Here is a 17,596-nt window from a genome sequence, read left to right on the forward strand (position 1 = left end):
TCAGGTAGGGAGCGGGGGGACCCCACCCGCAGCCGCTCCCTTCGCACGGGCCGCGGGCGGCTCGGGGAGAGGCGGGAACCCCGCGCACCCCGCCTCGGCCTTGGCAGCCGGGCTCCCCGGCCGGCCGCTGCTTCAGCTCCGCGGCGCGGGGCCAAGGTGACCGGCTGGAAGAAGCCGGTGTTGCTGGGCGGGGCGGGGGGCTGGCGGGCTGCCCGCGGGCGGGGCGGGGCGGGACGTGCCGGGGCCGCCTGGCTGCTGAATAGGACACCCCGCCCCCCGGCCCGCAGCGGGATGCTGCTGCGGAGTCCCCGGCCGGCCGCAGCGCTGCCGCCGCCGCCGCCTCCTCGGCCCTGAAGGCTTCTTCCCAGGCCAGCGCCGCCTGCGTCCTGGCGCTGCCTCCAGCATGGCTTTCCCCGGGGCGCTAGGTGAGTCCTTCTTCCCCAGGGCGGCGGGGGGCTGGCACCGGGATCCGCCCACCGTGGAGCCGCTGGAGCAAACTGCACCCCTGTAGCCGGAGCCTCCCCTTGTCCTGGCGTCCGGCAGAAAGCGGCGGCAGGGTCCTGGTGCAAGTCTCCTCGCCCCGAGAGCTGGCCAGGGCCAGATTTCCCCCTCTCAGCCCCTGACCCCCATGCTCCTGGCGATCCCTGCTCGGAGGAGCGGAATAGGATTCCTCAGTCAGGGTGCCTGGTGCAGATCTGATTTTACAATAGGCTTCTGGAATAGACAAGCCCTCTGACTCAGTGGTCCCAAACCTTTCCAGACCACCGTACCCTTTTCAGGAGTCTGATCTGTCTTTCCTACCCCCAAGTTTCACCTCACTGAAACTACTTGCTTACAAAATCAGATATAAAAATACGTGTCAACACCGTCTTCCTGAAAATTTGCTTACTTTCTCATTTTTACCATGTAACTAAAATAAATCAATTAGAATATAAATTTTGTACTTACATTTCAGTGTATAGTAAAGAGAGCAGTATAAAGTCATCTGTATGAAATTTTACTTTGTACTGACTACACGAATGCTTTTTATATAGCCTGTTGTAAAACTAGGCAAATATCTAGTGAGAACCACTGCTCTAAACTTCCTGAACAATCATTGTCTTCTAAGTAATCATCCTGCCAGGTAGTGTCTAGTGTCTGTTATTTCTCTTAAACTTGTAGAGTAACATTCCCACACAAGTTAAAGAAGACAACCACAGCAATCTTGGGATAGCAGGGAAAAAAAAAGGGTCTGGAAAGGACAGAGGGTTTTATGAATACAACATAATATTCAGTCTCTCCTTCCAGAGTGGATCAATGGTTCATCATTCCCTCTTCCCCAAATCACAGCAGGAATCATTTTCACTCAGGGAAATTGAATCCCCTCCCCTAGCAAATTTTATTTTATTTTAAAAGGAGTACAGTAAATATTGAAATGTATCAACTTACCAACTTGGCCCAAGGAGATTAGAAATTGCATGAATAGTGAGTGAAGAGTCACTGTGTTATTTTTATGTTTACTAAGTTTTCTTCCATGATGTGAACTGACCTATTAATAAAAAGAAAAGGAGTACTTGTGGCACCTTAGAAGTGAGCTGTAGCTCACGAAAGCTTATGCTCAAATAAATTGGTTAGTCTCTAAGGTGCCACAAGTACTCCTTTTCTTTTTGCAAATACAGACTAACACGGCTGTTACTCTGAAACCTGACCTATTAATGTAAACAAAACACAGCCTACTTGGAAAACACGAGATGCCTGCACCTCTCATTTGCCTGAAAAGGGAGTGCAGGAACAAGTGTTATCTTGAAGAAAAATAGTTTGGTGTCAGTGGAAAATGGGGGTTTATGTATACATAAATAAAATGAAGTGAAAAGTGGACATTTGGTTTAATGACTTAAAATTCACTTTGTTAATCAGAATGGGCTAAGTACTGAAGTCTATCATGCAAGAGGTTTCCTACTGTACTTCAGTATTTAACAGTTATGTAACTAAGGCCATTTTTACACTAGGAACACGATCAGTCACTGACAATGATTGCTCAGCCATGGATCCCTCTCTAGGCCTACTCAACCAATGATGAAAACAGTTTAACTGTTGCTACAGATGGGACAAAACCAATTTTCAGATCCATGTTACACTAGGACCCGCCCCTCCCCTTTCCTCCCAGTGCTTCCCCTGCCACCAAACAGCTGTTTGCCAGTGCTCAGGTCGCTCCAGGAGGGAGCTTGAGGAGCAGGGCTGCAGCATGCTCAGGGGAAGAGGCAAAGAAGAGGTGGAGGCGGGGCCTTGGGGAAGGGGTTGGAACTGGGGCAGGGTGGAGCAAAGGTGGGGCTCCCGCACTTCCCTTACACGTACCTCCCCCCGGCCTCCTGCCGTGAGCCACTCAGGGCAGGGGGCTGGGAGCACCCCCATGACCCCAGCCCATACCCCTGCTGCTACCCTGACTCCTGCACCCCCCTCACATACCCCAGCCCCCCATGCCCTGACTCCTACACATCCCCACCCCGACCCTGAACACCAAATGGGAGCTCTTGCACCCCCCCCCCCACATTCCCACCTGCACCCCTCACATAAAATGGGAGCTGCGCTAGGTAAGCGCTCCACACCCCAACCTCCTGCCCCAACCCTAAGCACCCTCCTGCACCCTAACTCCTGGACAGACCCTGCACCCCAACCTGCTCCTGCACCCTAACTTCCTCCCAGACCTGACTCCTGCACCCCCTCACACACTCCCAGCCCCTTTCCCTTCCCGACTCCTGCATCCCCCTCACACACCCCAAGCCCCCACACCCCATGCCCTGACTCCTACACCCCGCCACATCCCCACCTGCAGCCCTCGCACCAAACAGGAACTGCTGCATGTAAGCACTCCACACCCCAACCCCCTGCCCCAGCCCTGAGCCCCCTCCCACACCCCAAGTCCTGGCCAGACCCCGCACCCCAACTTTTTTTTTTTTTTTTTTTTTTTACAAAGCCCTCTTATCCAAAGCACTTTACAATAGGTAGCTAACAATACAAACAATATTTGGAAAGATCATTAAGACCCTCAGCGATTTTTCAAGTGGTCTGTGGAAAAATAAGTTAGATTACAAAAATAATCAAGGTACCTCACTTTATTTTCATTTACTTCCTATTACTTAAAGGAGGAGGAGGAAGAAAAAAAGAATGAAAAACAGAGGCGGGAGTAGATGAGAGAGAATGTTCTTTTTCTTGGCTGGGTCCCAAGGAGGGGCCCCCAAAATGAAGCTGAGCACAAGGTCCCACTAACTCTAAATCCGCCACTGAGGACTAGTCATACTATCTTTAATGGAGCTGATTTAGTCCTACGTTCACTAGCTGTGAACTGTTTCCAACACCACCTGAGGCAGCCTAGGAAGTCCTTGTTACTGACAGCTATTCTTAGCAGCTATATCTGGGTCTAACTATTGTTAGAGACACAAAGTGGGTGAGGTAATAGCTTTGGATTGGACCAACTTCTGTTGGTTAGAGAGACAAGTTCTGTGTGGCTTGGAAGTTTGTCTCTCTCAAACAGAAGTTGGTCCAATAAAAGATATTACCTCACCCACCTTGTCTTTCTACTATCCTGGGATTGTCACAGCTGCAACAATACTGCATGCAACTGTTGCTGACAATTATGGCTACAGTGGTCAATAGAAAGATTCCTATGACTTTAATGAGACTTGAGAGTGAGAAACTGAAATTAGAAACTCAGTTTGGGTACATATTGCATTGTCACTGCATTAGTAGGCCAACCATGTGTATAGAAGTTGTTCTATGATTATACTTGATTTTGTGAAAATTTAATATTTGGTGTTACCATATTGCTGCTAAACAGAAAAGCTTAAGGGTAGATCTGAAGTCAGTGGGAGCCTTTCCATTGACTTCACTGGGCTTTGGATCAGATGCAAGATAAGAATAAAAATATCCGTAAATCACCATTACTAACTGCTTTTTGGAACAGCTAGCCCTGGAACCCACCAGGAGAGGGGCAATTCTTGTTTTAATACTAAATGGTGCACAAGATCTGGTCCAAGAGGTGAATATAGCTGAACCACTTGGTAATAATCACCATAATGTATTTAAATTTAACATCTTTGTAGGAGGGAAAATACCAAAGAAATCCACCACAGTAGGATTTAACTTCAAAAGGGGGAACTACACAAAAATGAGGCGGCTAGTTAAACTGAAATTAAAAGGAACAGTCTCAAGAGTGATATACTTGCATGGAAACTTTTATTATGGGTTTTTTTTGTTTTTTTTTTTAAGGAGGCGTAAACTATATATATACACCCCAAATAAAAAAAAAAAAGCCAACATGGTTAAACAGAGTCAAAAACGCAGTTAGAGACAAAAAGTCATCCTTTAAAAACTGGAAGTCAAATCCAACTGAGGAAAATCGAAAGGAGCACAAACTCTGTCAAGTTAAACGTAAGAGTTTAAGAAGGCAGGCCAAGACAAAAAACTAACAGCAATATTTTTTAAGTACATCAGAAGTAGGGAGCCTGCCAGACAACCAATGGGGCCACTGAACAATCCACGTGCTAAAGGAGCACTCAAGGAAGATAAGGCTCTTGTGGAGAAATTAAATTCCATTAGACTACACTGCAGAGGGTGTGAGAGAGATTCCCAAACCTGAGCCATTCTTTTTAGGTGACAAATCTGACATGTCCCAGAGTGAGGTGTCAGTAGAGGAGATTCTGGAACAAATTGATCAATTAAAACAGTAGTCAGTCACCAGAAAACAGCTTGTATTCACCCAAGAGTTCTGAAGGAATTCAAATATGAAATTGCAGAACTACTAAATGTGGTAGGTGGCCGGTCACCTAAATCAGCCTCCATACCAGATGACTGGAGGATAGCTAAAGTAATGACGATTTTTAAAAAAAGGCTCCAGGGGCAGTCCTGGCAACTTCAGGCTAGTAAGCCTTCAGTACTAGGCAAATTGGTTGAAACAGAAGTATGGGACACAGATAAATACAACATGTTGGGGAAGAGTCAACAAGGCGTTTGTAAAAGGAAATCATGCCTCACCAACCTGGACTGGATGATAGGAAAATCGATCACTTGATAAATTGCCCTGTTCTGTTAATTTCATTTCTGAAGCATCTGGCACTGACCACTGTTGGAAGACAGGATACTGGGCTAGATGGACCATTGGTCTGACCCAGTATGGCCATTCTTATGTTCTCATTTATCAATTCACTATTTTCTCAACCTACATCAGCTTTTTAGACTAAAAGCAAAAGCAAAAGCAAATCTCAAAACAACTGTGGAAACAGGTGGATGTTAATTAGAAGAATCTTTTAGATCAAGAAAACAACAGGCTGACATGTCAAAAGGATCACATATCAACATTTGAAGCCTGCAGCATGCTTGCAAAATATTGTAATAAGGGCACTGACAAACCATGCCAAGTTGTCATGACCCAGACTGGTTTTTAGCATAAGACAAACTTTTAAAATAAACACCACAGTAACTATTTTCTTTTTAAATACATAATCAAAGAGGGCCCTGAAATGCAAAGGTCAGATCCAGACTTTCCAAAGGTTTGGTCGTATTTGGATTCAGTTTTTTTGGTTCATGTTCACATCTATTTTTAAACCCAAATAAATAGAATGGAATCTGGCTCGAAATAGCACCTGTCATACCCAAAGGAATTTAAAAATGCTTTAAAAACTAATACTGCTGGGCAATAATTTACCCACAGTTTTCCCTGAATTGCTACCATATATATCAAGTTCCAGACTGGGGATAGTGTTTGTGAAGGAGTTCAACAAATAAAACTTTAGAGTTGCAGAGGAAACTCTAAAAGATCATCTATAGTGGTGCAGCTATAATAAAACTGAAGTCTTTTTATGATGCAAAGATATTAAAATAGAAACACTAAATATAAAAACAGCTTTAAAAAAAAATTAAAAATCCAGTAGAAACTAGAGTCCGTACCCTGCCTCCTTCTCACATGCAGATCAAAGGCAGGTTATGAGCTGTTAGAAAACTAATTAAAAACCTTTGCCGAGATAAACACAGCATTTCAACTTCTGCCACATAGCCACGTCCACTTCACAAGAGCTACATGACAAACAGAAGATAAAGAGATGCAAATATGACTGAATTTAAAATCAGTTTTCAACTTGCCGATGGTTATGGAATTGATTTAAAGACAATGGAGTAGAGTGGGAGGCCGGAAGCAGGAAAGAACTCTACTAGTGTGACTTCCCATGCTAGTATGGCTTCTTACTTTATTAACATTCTGTTCAGAATGAATACGTGTAACTTTCTCCACTGAATATATATTACATCGTAAAAATTCACTGCTTGTGGAATTTGTATAATTTCTAGCGCCAAGTCTCAACAGGTTCACATGTACATATTGTCTTGGGAATGCCCAATAATATAAGAATTTTGGTAACATTGTGACAGACTGACAGTCTAATATACTGAACAAACTTTATGGAGTTCAGAAACTTAAAATCAATAAGGTTAAACTTTATTGAATTAGGGTTAACACCTTTGGAGTACATTGTATAAAAAAATGCCATTGCATATGTGTTATCATGGCATTGTATATACCTTCTCTAGCATGGTGGGGGATGCTAATGTACTTCCTCTGTTTTCGAGGTTCTGAAACCACTCTCCTGGGTTTTTGGATAAATAGCCTGGGTTTTAAACAGACTCAGGATCTTCTTCCTGGCCAAAAACTAAACAGGACCCGTGGTGCATGCGTAACACCAACAGACCCCGGCCGTTGGCAAGTGGGATCGAACCGGGGACCTCTGGAGCTTAGTGCATGAGCCTCTACCACATGAACTAAAAGCCAACTGGCTGTTAGCTAAGGCTATAGAGCAGACTCATTTTCTCTCTAAGTGGCTTCGGCGCCACTAGATGGGACAGAACACCACACGCTGGAGGTGTGTGGGTTACACATGGAGGGCCCTAATTCTTAAAGAAGGGGTGGAAGGATGGGGCCTACTGAGGCCCCACAAGGCTGTGCTTGTTCTGAGCTGAAGCTGTGATGAATTTGTAGTGACAAGAAAACGCATAGGGTGGGGTAGGACTGCTCCTGAGCCCATATCAGAATTGGGTTGATGTCTGGGAAGCTTATTAGCATGCATGTAGCTTATTTTGCTGTTTAATAAGTTTTCTTTGTAGTGTTTTTACCTTAAAAATAAATTAGATTTGCATAATAAGAACTGTGTGGTGACCTATACCTGTTGACAATCATTCTGTTATCAATCTCTGAAGTGAAAGCAAGCAGGTGTGCTTGGCAGCCTGTCTCAGCTGGGAGTAACACAGTAGAGTCAGGGAACTGTGCAGCCTGGAAATGCCTGTGTCTCACTCCCTTCTGACCAGCTCAAGAAAGGCAATGGCTAGGGCTCTGGAAGCTTGAGAGTGGGTGCCCTTGCTGGACCACTATGGGGAAATACAGGTGCAGTTGCCCTGACCTGTGACACAAGGTTGTGAATCACATTAAAAGGTTAGTGCAAGTGAACATCCTTATTAATCATAATACTTACTTTCTCTATATCTTCACATAGACCATGATAAATACTAGAGTATCCTTCAGCCCAAGCGGCATTACTCAGCAGTGGAAATCTCATCTTAACTTGTACCATATGATCAACTGGCATAGAGAATGGCCTTTCATTCAGTCTCATTCTCTTCAACCAACCTTAAGGCAGTGGTGTTTTTGTGCCTAAATCAATTTGTACCTTAGAAGTGTTATTTTCTGATGGAAGTAACAAAATTTACCCTGAGTTAAAAAAAATCCTAGTTCACACATTAAACTGAGCTCCAAAACAAAATGTGCTCAAAGGATTCCCTTGATTCTTATGATAGTTTGGTTGTTGTCTTATGTACTATTGACTACTGTTAAGCTAATGTCCTGTAAATTGTATGCATGCACACTCTCTCTCTAAAATCTTATCTTAGTTTCAGTAGAAATGCCATGAAAAATAATTGTTTTATTCAACTTTTAGTTACAATTCTGTGAACTGGCTTTTTTTTAATTATTATTATTATTAGGAGAGATGCCTAGGCAATTTCCAAAGCTGAACATTTCTGAGGTTGATGAGCAGGTGCGGCTTCTAGCAGAGAAGGTATTTGCTAAAGTTCTCAGAGAAGAAGACAGCAAAGATGCCTTGTCATTATTCACTGTGCCTGAAGACTGTCCTATTGGGCAGAAAGAGGCTAAAGAGAGGGAACTGCAGAAGGAGTTGGCAGAACAGCATTCTGTGGAGACAGCTAAGAGGTTTGTTCAGAAGCCATTGTTTTCCTGGAAAAAATGTTTTAAGTGGGTTTTAGAATTACATACAGGAATACATCACAAATGGCATGATACTCATCCATGATGCTTGAACACAGAAGCCAGCAACCTGTGCTGTATGATTTAAAATGTGCTGCTTTATTGCACGTGTTCCCGGAAGTTGTAATGCTGATTGCTTTGATATGTACAAAGGGTAAAAGTCTGGCAGCTGCTTTGCAACACACACAGTGTCTTGAAACAGTAAACTTATGTTGCAAGTTTTAGAGTTTGCTTGCATTCAGAATGTGACAAACACAATGCACATCACCACCTCACAAACATATTGCTATTGGACCAGATCCTGAGAGGTGCTTCACCTGCAGTACTCTTTAATGGGAGTGGAAAATTGCAGGTTCTTAGCACCTGCTTGTTCTGATCCATTAAGGATGGGAATAATCTGCCCCAGGATTGTTCAGAGAGACCATTTCAAGGTCAGGGAACACACACACACGAACAGGTGGCTTCCACACCCTTTGTAATGTCCCTTTGTAGCTCCTGTTGCAGATGACCTGGGGAGTGTCCTCTAACAGAGGTATGGAAGGATCCTGAGTTGGTGAGGTTATCCCCTGACATGTACTCCCAGTAAAACTATAGGAGTACACAAGTTCAACAAAACAGCATATCTGGTGAGAGGCAAATACAAACTTTGAGATTCTTTCAGTGTAAATAAAATCAGCAACACACTTAAGGAAGCTGTGTGTGTTTTTTGAAAACATGATTTTCAGTCTCAATGTTGAGTTTTAACACATCTAAACATTTATGGCAGTCAGTGTTAAATGTTTTTGTTTTAGCTCGATAAAAATAGATGACAGCAAATGCTTGACTTATCACTGAAGGAGAAACTGAGAAGTGTCACGGGCTCAAATGGGATATTATTAGATTTCCCTTAACTCAGAGATAAAGGCCATATGAGATCTAATAGATTATTGCCATCTATTAAACAAACATGAAGTTCTAAAAATACACATTCATTTTATTTTCCTATGAGAAAAAAAATTACTACCATTACTTAAATATGGACTGTTTTTTATTCTAATGTAACAGAGAAGCAAGGCAGAAAAGTGATTTAATTCTGCTACCAACATGATGATACTTGCTGAGATATTTTGGAGGTGAATCATGAAAGTTCAATTAGTGGGTTTCAGCAGTTGACATGGTCATAAAAATTTTTTAAAAAAAACTCTACCTTGTCTTTCCATGCATTCAAACAACTGTTTGACACTTTTTTTTTCTTGTGGAAAAGCTTCTAACAAGATATTTAAACCAAACATTTTTAATGTGGGAAAATGCCTTATAAAAATAGCTTCAATCAAGCTGTGTTTGTGTCTAAGTATTAGTACAGGCTTTATCCTGGTAAGTGGGATACTATATTTATGCTCTTCACTTGTGGGGATGAGACTAGTAATCACCCTTGCCCTCAGTGATTGAAGAACACTTATGGTCCAGTTCTGCCTTCAGTTATAAAAGTATAACTCCCACTGACTTCAGTTCATCTTGAGTGAAATTTTAAGAGGAGCTTCAGTGTTGACTTCAGGTTGTGGGGGTAACACCCATGAAAGTGAAAGTAGAATTTGGCTCTTGTGTATTATTTATACCACATATTTGAGGAAATAAATAAAGTGTCACAGAATTAATACAAAGCCCCAGACTTCAGTGTTCCTTCTGTTTAAGGGCTCTTATTGACACTGGATTGGAGAAGGAATCTTTAGAGGTCCTTGAAGTAGGTGCCAAGTTTTACCATTGGTCACTGTTACTAGGCAATGGTGACTCTGCATTTGCATTACTATTCAAGTTTTCCTGTAAAGTCCTTTTAAAGTTTTGGCACTTTTTCTGTAAAATTATGAAGGGGAGAAGTTCACAGCATGTAAGTCATAGGTAATTCATTATTTCAAGTATACTTTAAATGTTTAGAAAAATAAATTACAAGTAAGCTTCATAAGGGAGATTTAATTTCGTGGTATACAAATATATCTTTTACAAGACTGATTGCTAATCAGGACATTATGCATGGCCATCATTCAGTTAAACTTGTCTTAAGCAAGGAATCAGCAAACAGTTTGCCTGATGAGGTGGGCTTTACCTTTGTATTGGAAACCTCATGGTATTCTAAAGTGGCAATTTAAAATAGGGATTTGATTTTGTTATACAAGTCCATTCCTGCTCTCAAGGAAGCAAACGGCCAAATTCTCATTGAATATAAATGGCTCGATCCTGTTGAAGTCAATCAACTGAAGCCATTTTCCTCATATGGACAGAACATGCCTTTTCTACTTACAATACAACTGAAAGACACCTGTATTTTTAAAATGAAACCATACCAATCAACTTGATATGTTTCTAAACCCTGCAGCTGTCACCAAGAATCAGAAGCCGATGTAATAACTTTTGATGGTACATAATCACTTACCTTACCCAGTACACACCCACTCACATTCCTAGCTGCCATTTTATTAATTTCTGGTGCAATAATGTTTTAAGAGTCAGAAATTTCTCAACTCCTGCTATATTAAGCACAGGTGTAGTGAACATATTTTCACTCATTATAGTGACATCAGTCTCTCACTTGATGTTGCTGCAACACACACAAAAAAAAAATCTGCATACCAACTTTCAATTATCTATTTTCTAAATAATCAGGGCTTATTGTGTGTGTGTGTGTTGTATATAAATTGCATGTAGCATGCTACAAGTGTCAGAAATATCACTGGACTAAACATTTCAAAGCTCATTTTTATAAACCTACATTTCTGAATCATTTGAAATCTATCATACTACAGAAAGCCTTCTAGAATGAAATAGTTCTTTGCTTTATAGACTGGTTTCTGATATATAATTTTTGATACCATGAATTCCTAGGAAGAAAAGTTTCAAGATGATTCGGTCCCAGTCCTTGTCATTACAAATGCCAACCCAAGAGTGGAAGGCACCATCAATCAGTTCACTTCCCTCTCCTGTAACTCCAGTTCTTCCAGGTGTTGGTCAGTCAGTCCAAGAGCCATTTACAGTTCCAGAGTTTCAGAGAGTTACAATCAGTGAGGATTACTGTGCTGGGGTAAGAAATCTGTCAATTTTTCTTTTAATATTCTAGGTGGTGGGGGGGGGAGAAGAAAGAGAGGACTTATGCAGTGTGGAATGATTGCTTGTTATGGCCCTCCTGTTATACTTTAACATCTCACACTGAAGTCAATGGGGTTGTACAGGTGTGATGAGGCAGAATTTGCCCCAGGTTATTTATGACTGTGTATTAATTGGTAAGAAAAAAAAAAGATGTAAAATATAACTAGGCATTAAATATGTGCTTTAGCATACAGTGATGGGAGAAAGAATGCTCTTGTAGTTAAGGCACTAGATTTGGACTCAACACTTAGTTTTAACGTCTGGCTCTTTCACCAACTTCTTCTATGACCTTGGGCAAGGCATTTAAGTACCTTTGGGGCTTAAGTTTCAGACATAGGCGCCTAAGTCCCAGTTTTAGGGTCCATTGGTACATGGTGCATAAATACTTAGAGTCATTGGGCGAGAGAGAGAAAATGACTAGTCCAGTGGTTAAGGCATCCATTGCAGAGGTGGGAGACCCAAGGTACAGTTCCACTGCTCCACTCACTCTTTATACACAGTGGAAGAGTTTCAGGAGAAGAGATTTAGGGAGCCCCATATCAGAATATCCCATAGCCCAGTGATTAGAGCACTCTCCTGAGAGGTGAGACACCACTGTTCATCCTCTCTATTTCTGCCAGAGAAGGGGGAATTGAACCTGGGTCTTCCATATCTCCCACATGAGTGCTCTAACCACTAGACTAAAAATTAGTAGGTGGGCAGCCCCACAACTTCCTCCCCCCATTTTGTGTAGAGTGAGGGCAGGTCCCTAACTCACTGCCACAAGAAATAATTTAGCCACCTGACTCCAGGTGGTGGTTCCCATTCATGGATTGCTAGCAGAGCTAGGTGCCTCTCTCCAGCCTGGACTTAGGCTCCTATCTCCATCAGAGTGGCAGGGTTTAAGACACGTTTCTGTCATAGGCATCTCCCATTGGCCAGCTTAGACAGTTTTCCACATGATGTGCCATCTTTTGTGAATCACATTCTGAGGCTCCTATCTCTCCCCATTCATTGTATGGGGAGCCTAGGCACCTAACTTGGCTTTATGTATCACAGCGTTGTTCCTGTGATTTTCTAGACACTTAGATGTAGGTGCCACATTGAGGAGCATTGCAATGTCTAAGTCAATTTGTGGATCCAGGTTAGACCCAAATCCTACAAAGGTTTACACTTCTGGAAATAAAAATCTTGTTATTGCCCAAGTGGGTTTAAATGAATGACAAACTGACTTTTTATAGATGCTCCTGTTTCCCTTTCATCAGTATTTATACAGCCTCTCTTTTCAGGTTACAGTTGATGATTACGAACAGGCTGCGAAGGGCCTGGTGAAAGCTCTGCGAATTCGAGAGAAGTATTGTCGCCTTGCTTACCATCGCTTTCCAAGAACAACAGCACAGTATTTATGCACTATGCAAGATGAAAAATGGAAGATGGAAGATGAAGTATGTCCAGGTACAATAAGTACTTTTTTTTTTTAAAAAAAAAGAGAAATCATCATACTGTAGAAAACATTTGATTTCTGTGATTATTTCTATTTAGAATAAAAAGGCTACATTCTGAAATCTATTCTCCAGTCTGAATAAGCAAACACTAGATAGGGACTTAAGCTGCAAAGTTCATTCTGAATTTAAATTTTCCTGAAGTTCAGGCAGGTTTTGATGTGGGGTTTTGGTCTGGAATAACCTCTAGTTTAAAAAAAACCCAATCCCCCCTCCCCCAAACAACAACACCACAACCACACCCCTAAAGACACACTGTAATTCCCTGACATTAATATTTGTAGCAAACAAGAAAAAGTAATGTAAATTACATTTTAACTACAGTAATAGGGGGAAAGGTGTAGATCATTTGTGGTAGGGTTCTGAAGGAGGCCAGTCCTTTGAACCTGATTTGAGGGACCACATTTATTTTACATCCCTGGAAATATGAGAGTATATTGTTAAATAGCCATAAATATATAAGAGTCTTAGTTTTTGTTGGACCTAGCCACATCCTCAGCCATGAACTTGGCTGGGAAGAGACATTTAAATGGTTGTCCTCTCCTGTAGTGGCAGGGATGAGGAAGTTTATATGTCCTCAGGTAGGAGGTTTTATATTACAAGGAAATTTTTCTGGGGAGAGTAGAAATATACTGAATATTCAAGAGAAGATAGATTATATTTGTGAGAATTTCTAGGCTAGTTGGTGAGACATGATGGCTGTCTAGATGCAAGAGAGAAATCTTATTTGAAAACAAGTTTCACATTGTTAGTTCTAAGATATTAGTAATTAAGTAAAAAGAGGATTTTAAGGTTGTGATTTAAGTTGTCAAGGTCTCTTTAAAATAAAGTATTTGAGTAAGTTGTATCCAGGTGGTTGTGAATATCTATTTGAATATCTGTTTACTGTTGAGACACTTCTGGTATCAATGCGCAACACGTCTCTTCAGGTGCTATAACTTCAAAAAGGAATGGCAAGGATGTGGTAACTTCCCTTTCTTACTTAGTCTATTAAGCCAAGACTGAATGCATGATCTTGTTCTTCAGACTACTTAGTATTAAGTCCAGGCATGGCTTAATTGGTTTAGGTCAGCTATAGCTGAGGTTGGAATACACTGTATGCTAGTTATACACTAAGAGAGGGTATGATCTAATCACTAATTAGTGATGGGTAAGGCTAAGATTGTGTCACGGATATTTTTAGTAAAAGTCATGAACAGGTCATGGGCAAAACAGAAAAATTCATGGAAGCCGTGAGCTGTCCTTAACTTTTACTAAACATATCCCTAACAAAATGCGGATCTGCAGATCCCCTCACTACTTCAAGTGCGACAGCTGCAGGGACTAGGAACTGCCTGTAGCAGCTGGGGGCTGCGGGGTACCCCTGCCACCTGCAGCTCTTAGTGTCCCCCGCTGCCCGGGGGGGCTGGGAGCTTGGGGTTTCCCACCACCCCCCATGGCCACAGCAGCTGGGAGCTTGGGGGCCCCTGCCACCCTCCCCCCAGGGCTCAGAGCTGCCAGGGGGTTCCCCTGCCAGTGGACAAGAGCTGCCGGGGGCACCAGAGGCGGCATTGGTACCCCACAGATTCCCGCCCCAGCGGTCAGCGGGGGACCCTGCAGCTCCTGACCACCGCAGGCTAAAGTCATGGAGGCTGCTGGAAGTAACCCATTCAGTGACTTCCGCGACCTCCATGACTAAATCGCAGCCTTAGTGATGGGCAAAGGCTTTGGAGGTTCAATTTAGATAAGCACCCAAAAGTTTGTTTAGCTGACTTGTATCCAAATTATTCAAACCTTGCGGAATTGTAAGATGGGACTAAAAATCTCATTAAAACAGGTCTTCTCACTACATTTCTGGTAATTCCTGATTCTAGTTATACTCAAAAAACTACAGGGAAAACTATTGTCACTTTGACTTCCGCATTTTCTGGTTCTGGCCAAAACCAGAGAAGCATGAAAATAAGGAGTGTTTTATAAAAATAAAAGCAGCTTTATTTGAATATGCAGAAGAGGTTTGGTCTATGCCATAAAGTTTAGGAAACACTTTGGGTCTTAGTTATTGCCTACCTTTGCCAAGTATGGAGCATATTCATCACTGAGTGAAAGTTTACTGCACCTACTCACTTATCTCACTGCATGACATGATGCGGGGAGGAGAGTGTATCCTATTCCTTTCTGAATGATGTATCAGTATTGGAACTGCTGATTCATTTGTGGTGAAACACGTCCAAAACCACTGTAATAAAAAGGTGAAAGGGGACTAGTAGTCATGGAGAGGTAGTCAGTACTCGAAGATCTCAACCGTACTTTCATCCCCAATCTTTTCTTTTTTTTAAACTGTTTCTGAAATTGTATTGAGACATAGGCATATTTTGAACCATAATATGGTGTTGGCGGCGATGCATAGCATTTGGAGTCCAACTGTAAATGGCATCAGAGTACTTAAAATAGTGTATTGGAATTATGATAGAAACTTTAGTAGCTTATAAATAGGGTCCTACCAAATTCATGGCCATGAAAAATGAAATGTGAAATCTGGTCTCCTCCATGAAATCTGGCTATTATAGGGGGTTCACGTATTGCCACCTGTACTGAAGGCAGTGCGGAAGAACTGGATGGGCACCCAGCTGTGAAGGCAGTGCCATTGACAGTAGCAGGGCAAAAGTGAGGGTGGCATGGTATGGGGGGTTGTCACTTTTGGGGGGTATGGCTGGCCGTATGTGTGGGTGACCAGCTGCCCAGGGTGTCGTGGTCGGGGGCTGGCGGGGAGAAGAATGCTGTTGTAGGGTCAGACAGCCAACCCAAGGCCTCTTTAACCCCGAGCGCTGGCCCAGAGCTGGGGAGGGGCAGGGCAGGGGGCACTCCAGCCAGGGGCTCTTACCATGTACCAGGCTCCAGCTGCTAGTCCTGGCTGGGCAGGGGAGGGATGTGACTTCCTCTTCCCCAGCACAGGCTGCTCCAGGGGCCAGGTCAGACCCACCTCCGGCAACCTCTCCTGGCTGCAGGAAGCCCTGCAGCTGCTAGCTAGGAGCCCAGCTGTGAAGGCAGCACTGCCTCCAGCAACAGTGCAGAAGTCAAGGTAGCATGGCATGGTATCGCCACCCTTACTTCTGTGCTGCTGCCTTCAGAGCTGGGTGCCCGGCCAGCAGCTGCCACTCGATGGCTGCCCAGCTCTGAAGGCAGTGCCTCAGCTACCAGCAGCGAGGAAGTAATGGCGGCATTACCCACCTCCACAGTAGTCTTGCGAACCCCCCCAGCTCCCAGTCCCATGAAATTTCAAATTTAAGTATCTGAATCTGTGAAATTTCAGATTTTAAAAACCCCAAGAGCGTGAAATCTACCAAAATGGACCATGAATTTCGTAAGGCCCAACTTATTTTAAAAAATAATAATCAGAACTGCATTTAATTTTTAATGAAGTTGGTCAGAATAAAGCCAACTGTGCTATGACTATAGGTCCTTTAGAGTAACTACCAACATGCTTTTAATAGATGAAAGATGGATTTGGAATCAATCTTTCTTTTTAGAGCAGAAACTAACAAGATTAATTTCTTTCTGTAACTATTTTACCTTTCAAAATGGGTTACTTCTGACATCATTCTGACATCAAGCTTGTTTCACAGATTTCCATCCACCCCCAGGAAAACTAGAGAATCCTTACAACCTTGACGATGCGCCGGGCAATTTGGATTATGTTGTCAAAATGCAAGGAGGCATTCTCTTTGTTTATGACAATAAAGAAACGATGAAACTCAATGAGCCACGGAGTCTGCCATATCCTGATCTGGTGACCTACACACTTGACCTCAGCCATGTTCTTGCTCTCATTGCAGATGGTCCAACGTATGTATGTTTACTACCATGCTTTTCCAGAGAGCTGATAATACAGATCAGCAGCAATTTCTTATGAAACTGCATGTGTCCAAAGCATTTGCTTTACATCTGCTGAGTGTCTTATCATCCATGGGTGGGGAAATACAGTGAAAAATGCCTTACAATGAACAGAAAAACCTAAGTAGTGAAAGCAGTATACCTCTAAAGGTGTGACTTTAGCCTCTGGGTACTAGGCAGAATGAAGCGTGAATGAATTTATGTTTACATAAAACACGTTTCAGGCCAAATCTGACCTGAAACTTTAGAAATGTGCAAAGTTCTGGTTCCCACGTCACCAGTACTATATAATTGGAATATCAGCTTTCTTGTTGAATAATGAAGATTTGTGCATTTGATGTTAAAAAAAATAAAATAAAAATTAAATGCAGTACTTATGTCTTCAGTCAGGAGGCAGGATAACAGCACTTGAGCTCACATTAGCCTCACAGTGCCCCAATATCAGGAAAAGAGCAGCACTCCAGTGAATACTGCTCCCTGGAGTCTCAGACTTGAGCCCTGAGCCAGAGCAGTAGTCTGGGTTATCCTACCAAGCCATTTGCCTGCCTCACAAACACCACATCCTCTCCTTTTAAGGGAGGCCAAATCCTTCACAAGTGACAAGTTAGCCTAGCTTCTCTGAGATACACAGAGTAGTAAAAAATTAAAATAAGACCAGTTCTAAACCCTTCCTTCTGTCAGGGTACATGTTGTCACTTTAAGCAAGCCAGAGAGAGAAACAGTCCAAACCCTTTCTTTAGGCTAAATTTTAGAGTATGTTGAAACCCCCATTTACCAAACTGAAAACAGGAGCAAGCTCTCCAGAGCCTTTTCACTTCAGACCAGGCTGGGGTGGGCATCAGTGTGG

General features: G+C 42.7%; 1 protein-coding gene and 1 long non-coding RNA gene across 9 annotated transcripts in view; one reads left to right on the forward strand and one right to left on the reverse strand.

Moving 5' to 3' along the window:
* Window positions 1-270: 270 nt before the first annotated feature.
* Window positions 271-17,596, forward strand: part of AMPD3 (adenosine monophosphate deaminase 3) — a 48,356-nt gene continuing 31,030 nt past the window's right edge. The window contains exons 1-5 of one of the 2 annotated variants that reach the window (XM_037899794.2): window positions 271-425; window positions 8,002-8,227; window positions 11,138-11,333; window positions 12,667-12,832; window positions 16,482-16,701. In XM_037899794.2, coding sequence (XP_037755722.1) covers window positions 404-425; window positions 8,002-8,227; window positions 11,138-11,333; window positions 12,667-12,832; window positions 16,482-16,701 — 830 coding nt within the window. In that variant the 5' untranslated portion in view covers window positions 271-403. The remainder of the gene's footprint in view (window positions 426-8,001; window positions 8,228-11,137; window positions 11,334-12,666; window positions 12,833-16,481; window positions 16,702-17,596) is intronic. The other variant, XM_037899796.2, reaches the window with a different exon arrangement.
* Window positions 8,116-17,596, reverse strand: part of LOC122466117 — a 33,473-nt gene continuing 23,992 nt past the window's right edge. For 3 of the 7 annotated variants that reach the window (XR_006291396.1, XR_006291395.1, XR_006291390.1), the window contains 3 exons: window positions 14,926-15,094; window positions 8,752-8,869; window positions 8,116-8,251 (listed from right to left, as the gene is read on the reverse strand). This is a non-coding gene — a long non-coding RNA (uncharacterized LOC122466117). Of the gene's footprint in view, window positions 8,252-8,751; window positions 8,905-14,925; window positions 15,095-17,596 lie in introns of all 7 variants that reach the window. The other 4 variants (XR_006291393.1, XR_006291394.1, XR_006291391.1 and 1 more) reach the window with 4 other exon arrangements.

This window comes from Chelonia mydas, chromosome 6 (assembly GCF_015237465.2).
Source record: "Chelonia mydas isolate rCheMyd1 chromosome 6, rCheMyd1.pri.v2, whole genome shotgun sequence".
Classification (NCBI taxonomy): Eukaryota; Metazoa; Chordata; order Testudines; family Cheloniidae; genus Chelonia; species Chelonia mydas.